This window comes from Sesamum indicum, linkage group LG4 (genome assembly GCF_000512975.1).
Source record: "Sesamum indicum cultivar Zhongzhi No. 13 linkage group LG4, S_indicum_v1.0, whole genome shotgun sequence".
Lineage (NCBI taxonomy): Eukaryota > Viridiplantae > Streptophyta > Magnoliopsida > Lamiales > Pedaliaceae > Sesamum > Sesamum indicum.
In genome coordinates, this window is record NC_026148.1 from 4657893 (window position 1) to 4664062 (window position 6170).

The following is a 6170-nucleotide window of genomic DNA, read 5'->3' on the forward strand; positions in this document are numbered from 1 at the left end:
TACTTGATTTGGTCATTCATTATTGACTATATATTGTGCATAGTTTCACTCAAGACTACTCTTTTGCCAATATTTTCGCATTAATTCCCCCCACAAAAACACATTGATGACCGTTAGTTTTCTTATCACTTCTCCCAAACACACCCCTCTCCCACCAACAACCGATATGGTTTCCTCTTTGCTCAATGCTTCTCTTACTAAGCCATCACGCATTTCCTCAAACAGATTCGCAATCCCTTCTCAGCCTTTACAGGAAAAGTTCCTTCCAATTTTGTCGTTCAAGAGGAAAACAGAGCACTCAAAACCCACAAAAAATAGGCAAGAATGTGCGCGCTCGCCGGCCCTTATGCGGACAATGTCTCAGAAATCTGTGATTCCCGTAGCTGCCGCTGTGGCTATTGTTTTATGGACTAATCCAGGTGATTTTCTTGATATCTTGGCCTGTTCATGAATTTAAGTATATGGGTCAATATTGAGTATGTTGAGTTGTATGAAGTAAGAGAGATTCATATCTATGCATTTTTGAGATTTTGATACTGGATTTGGATGTGGAATTGGAGTTGCAAATTGTTTTTCTCGAGTTTGGTTTGGAAGTTTTAAGGAATTCTGATCGAGTTTTGCTATTCTGTAAAGCTAAGAATGGGGAATTTGGAGTTATCATGGGACCCCTGAAGCTAGAAAATTTTTGAGTGGACATTTAGATTCTAATGTTGTTTGTTAAATTACCTGTCTAAAAGTTTAAACTGTTATAGGACGGGGATTATTTAATATGTAATTTTTTTAACAAGCTCCGCCGTGCAGCCGATATTCTCGTTCTGAAATTTAGTACGTGAAGCTCTTTTTTCATAAATAAATAGGTACTCACGACGTGAAAGTCATGAATTTTCGGTTTGGTTTAGCTCTGATGTCATGTTGTGTAAAAGAGAAAAATCATTTAATATATTTAACATTCTTCAGATTAGGCTATTCTATAATTCATCAAATGCTGAAATTTTGAAAGAGATTGCTGATGTCCAAACCTTTCATCTGGATATATTTGAGTTCACAGACAAATGATAAACAAAACATGGCAAAAGAATTGTCGTTAGTGTAATACAGGAATTTTGAATTAGTGATGAACATCGGTTATTAGCTAAATGAAACACTGGGATGATGGGATCAGCCATAACAAGTGGAAGATAGTACGTAGTAGATATTTTACTTGGTGAAGATACTTTCTTGAAGTTCTTAGCATCTACGAGCAAGTGTGTGTTGCTCCTTGACCCTTTTTTGCTGTTATTCTCATAAGTCGATGAGATGACTGATAACTTCGTTTCCACTTTTGTTATAGATTAGTGTAGCGGAGATGTGATTTTTTTTTATTTTTCTTCTCATGTTTCTTGTAATCATCCTGGCATAGGAGCCAGAAGTTAATGAAATATCTAGCTTGCAGCTCATGCTGGTTTTCTTTCGGGCTTCTCTGGGATAGAATCAGTTCCCGGTCCTCAATTGCCTCAGGTCGATTTTCTCAATCGATTCAACGGTATGTTTCAATAACATTTCAAACAAACTATGTCGGTTTGCGCTTGAAGTTACGTCACTTACATGATATCTTGGCCATTTCAGAGGAAAATCAAAAAAGATATGCGGAAAATGATGCAAGGTTCAAAGAGTCTCCCCTCCTGAAAAAGTTGCTAGAGAAAACTAAGTTAAACAAGGACAAGTAAACCTTCTTCACCTCCTCATCTTTCTCTTTATAATGGCCTTGTTAGGCAAATTGAATAGAAAACAATCAAGATTTGTGTTCAAGGAGCTGATTGTGCTCGAATTATGGTGCTATTCTCCAGGAACCGGCAAGAAATTCTTGACAAATACTGCATTAGGGGAGCTGAGTGGGGTGTTGGGGATTGCTCGGCTGAAGCCATGTCTCCGGAAGATAGGGAGAATTTTATTGCAATGTTGAAGAAGAAGGCCGGTGTAGAATAAGAGTTCCGATTCTACTACTTTGATTAGGTAAAGTCAACCAAACAAGCAGAATTTAGTCATCTCCTTGAATTTGCAGGTATCCGAACTGACACTCACACAAAACATAAAACTTGCTCCACTTTCATCCCAATTTCATGCAGATGCAAAGAGTTAACAAGTGAAGGGCTGTTAGACAATGCCACAACTTCAAATACTTTGCTTTAACGAACCAGACTTTACATGAGTATCGATCTTGAGCTACCACCGGCATCAAGATCACACGTAAAGCGTTCAGGAGGGGAAAGGCGCATCACACGCAAGTGTCAGTTTGGCGATATCCCGACACAGTAAGTGATCAGGTATGCACCTTACGACAGATGTACGTAAAGGGAATGGAAATTTCGACAGATTTCTGTAGGTTAGCTTCTTCGCTTTGTGCTTGACCTTCATTTTCTTGTTTGAATGGAGCTTTTGCCTCTTAGTTATCTTGTAGTTCTGTTTATTATCATAATATTATTGTTTTCATGTTCATAATTTAGATTGTTGTGAGAGAGAGAGAGAGAGAGAGAGGTGTCTGACTTCAAGTTAGCTGATCAATTTCTCTTGTTTAACTTTTTGGATAAATTACAACTGGCTCCCTTAAAATTTATCATAATTACAAATACCTTCTCATCTTTTGAAAAATTACAAATACCCTTATAAAATTACAAACACCCTATCAATTACCCTTTGCGACAGCTCATTATAGGGTATATTTGATATTTTTAATTTTTCAAACAATGTGGGTTATTTGTAATTAAAACAAATTTCACAAGAGCCTCTTGTAATTTATCCTAATTTTTTATTTTTCTTAATTTTTGGAATGAAATATCTGTGTCCCTTTATGTAAAGAAGAAAATCTGAAGTATGATGAATGTATGGGGATAAAGGGAGAGTTTTTGTGGATAGCAATTGATTGTCGACTTTGCACGCGTCGATACAAAAAGTTGTATTGTAGTCTACTTTAATAATAATTGTTGGACTATAGTCAGCAATCGATGAAAGCGACTGAAGATCACATGAATTCTATAACGTGGCACCTATGTTTTTTTTGTTTTTTTTTAAACACTGTTCACATTTAACGTGGCACCTATGTTGATGTATATTAAATCAAGACTTGCAATCCAAAAGAATAAAATAAAATTATTTATAATAAATAAATTTGGAGTTGAAAATAATACCATAGATGATTCACCCACTTTATTAAAAAAATAAAATAAAATCATCATAGTATTTTTAATATTTTGTTTCTATTTTAATCAACTTAGGGTGGTATTAATTTTATGTAGATTATATATTTTATCCAAAGAATTACAAAATGCACACTACACCAACACTCCTTTAAGAGTGTACATGTAATTTTATAAAAAAATAAAACGGATAATTACACCCCCTTCGTTGAGGTTTCGTGAGATTATACGTAGATTTCCTATGGTTTGCTTCCATCTAACAAATAGGTTTCCCCATTAATCAAAATTAATTGAACTTCTTGATATTTAATAAAAAACTAAATAAAAATTTATATCTACCATCGATTTTCTTATTACAAATTAAAAAAAAATCAAAATTTATTTTAGATATTTTTCGTCCTTATTTCAGTCGACAACCAAATGTCCCATATATAATGCAACGTACTGTCCCCATTCAACTATCTACGGAATAACCATCCCTGAGATTATGTTTAATAATACAAATATTCTTGTCATTTACAAAGTACAAGTACGCCTTTTAAAATTATATTTATAATTGTTAGTATATCTTTTGTTCAACAACAAAACGTTAAATAAATATTCTTGATATTCATTATACAACCTTCTATACTTTTAATAAACGCACAATTATAATTTCTTTTTTCCTACTTTACTCCACATTTCATTTTTTTTCTCTCAAATATTTCTTTCTTTTTCATAACCCACGATGTTTTTGTGTCTTTTTTTATTTTTTTTCATCGTATGCTATAATTTTTTATATGCTAGTGAGAATCGCGTACAACAACAACTAGTAAAGCATAATTTCAAAAGGTATTGATATAATTTCCTTTAAAGTATTAATAAGAGATATCATATAATTTAAAAATAAAATAAATATATGAGTTGGCATATTGTAGTCCACAATTTGGACCCCATATCAATAATTATCTTTGCCGACACTCATAATGATGAATGTTGAAAGTTGTTGGGACCTGTTTGGGACTTCTTGCAGCCGTTAGTAGTTAACAGCAACTATCGCTTTCCTTATTAAAATATCCACACCACACGCCGGCCCCCCCCATAACGAGTCTTGATCGCGTCCCAAACGTGGCCTTGTCTCATTCTCAATCACACCTTCACAACACCACCAAAAAATAAAAAAAAAATCCCAAGAGTATATATCTACTAAAAGAATTTAATCAAATCTTCTGTAATTTGCAAATCGTATAGTTTTAGTTTTATTTATTTTCAATCTTCTGTCACAAAAAAAAAGGTGAGAAATGTAAGTAAATCCTTTTATGATATTGCAAATGAGTAAATACCTCCTTATGAAAAAATAAATACCTCTTTCTAAAAAAATAAATAGCGATTTACTTTTCTTTATTTTTAAAATACAACAATTTACCACCCTATGATTTTTAAAATAAAGCAATTTACCTCCTTGTACAAGGAGGTAAATTGCTTCATTTAAAAAAGGTATAGGGGGTAAATTACTATTTTTTTTATAAGGAGGTAATGTATTTATTTTCAATATCACAGGAGATAAATTACATCTAAAAAAAAGTGTCCATTCGTACTAGTATAATTTTTTTTACATTCACGTACCCAATATACATTCACATACTCAATGTTCACATATGAAACTTTTTATAGAAAAAATTGTGTGTCCGAATCATTGAATTGTTCCGGGGTCGAAACATGATCTTGTGTATCATGAAGTGCTTGCCGGGCCCCCACCCTCCCAAACAAGTCCTTAATAGCCACGGCACGTTACTATTTATTATCCACCACTACTCCTTCCATTTCTCCACCACAGCATCACTGATCGGTGTTCATTTCTTCCAAGATTTTCATTTCCTCTCAACATGGATTTCTTATCAAGCTTAGCCAAAGGTGAATCCAAGCCCGACAACTCCGATCAGAAACCCGATCTCTTTGCCAGCGCCAAGGTGGTGGCTGATGCTGCCCAAGCCCAGTTCCACAATGAACCCGACAAGTACGACAAGGCTAAAGTCGCCGGCGCCACCGCTGACCTCCTCGACGCCGCCTCTCAGTACGGCAAGCTAGATGAGACCAAGGGAGTCGGCAAGTACGTTGACCAGGCCGAGAACTATCTCCGCCAGTACAATACTTCCACAACCGCCGCTCCTGCCCCAGCCCCCGTCCCGGATTCCACTGACAACAAAACTACCACCGTCGACGCTCCCGTCCCTGATTCTGGCGAGCATAAACCTATCACCACAGACGCCCCTGCCCCCGTTGGTGATTCTGAAAAGCCTTCCGGTGGGGGGGCAGGGGATTACATTAAGATGGCAGAAGGTTTCTTGAACAAGGCGTCGGACGAGAAGACAGAGGGTTCATCGCAGTCAGAAGGTGGATACGGGGATTTGATGAAGATGGCCGGCGGTTTCTTGAAGAAATGATGGATGCTTTAATCTAGTGGGCCTGGTGTTGTTGAGTAATACATCTTCATCATGTTGATGGAGTGTTTGTTTAGTTCTTGCTCTCATCATGTGTTCATCTTATGCTTTGTATGTTCACCAGCTTTGTGTTCCAGTTTTATTACTTCCAAGAATTGGATGCTCTGTGTGATGTGTTTTTTAGTGTATGTATTTGTCACTTTTGCTGTTTTGACATTGTTTTTTTTTCTTTAAAATCTTTTTCCCCTCTTCTTTGTGTGGAAACAAGTTTGAGTTTATAAGTGGAAAAAAATGCAAATAACTCTTTTGAAATATTGTAAATGAGTAAATTATTTTTTTATAAAAAAAAAAATAACATTTTACCTCCTGTTTTTCTTCAAAATAAAACAATTTATTTTTGTAGACAAAGAGATAAATTTATCCAATTTTTTCTTTTTTTTATTTGTGGTAAGAAACAAGACAAGACAACGATAGTTTTTCACATAATAGAACAGGACAGGCCAAAGTACTAGCTAGAACAAACATGTCGGATTCTTATTGACAATAGGCAATACTAGTCTTCACAATGATGTTCCTC

The 6170-nt window shown here is 35.3% G+C and overlaps 2 protein-coding genes across 2 annotated transcripts; both read left to right on the forward strand.

The window, feature by feature from the left end:
- On the forward strand, positions 64-2436 carry LOC105160016. The gene is made up of 5 exons (XM_011077271.2): positions 64-419; positions 1433-1522; positions 1606-1702; positions 1827-1992; positions 2106-2436. Exons 1-4 carry the CDS (start codon positions 107-109, stop codon positions 1963-1965), a joined length of 639 nt encoding a protein of 212 aa, XP_011075573.1. The 5' UTR covers positions 64-106; the 3' UTR covers positions 1966-1992; positions 2106-2436.
- Positions 4957-5807, forward strand: LOC105160017 (nodulin-related protein 1). The gene has a single exon (XM_011077272.2). The coding sequence runs from the start codon at positions 5039-5041 to the stop codon at positions 5594-5596; it is 558 nt and encodes a 185-aa protein (XP_011075574.1). The 5' UTR covers positions 4957-5038; the 3' UTR covers positions 5597-5807.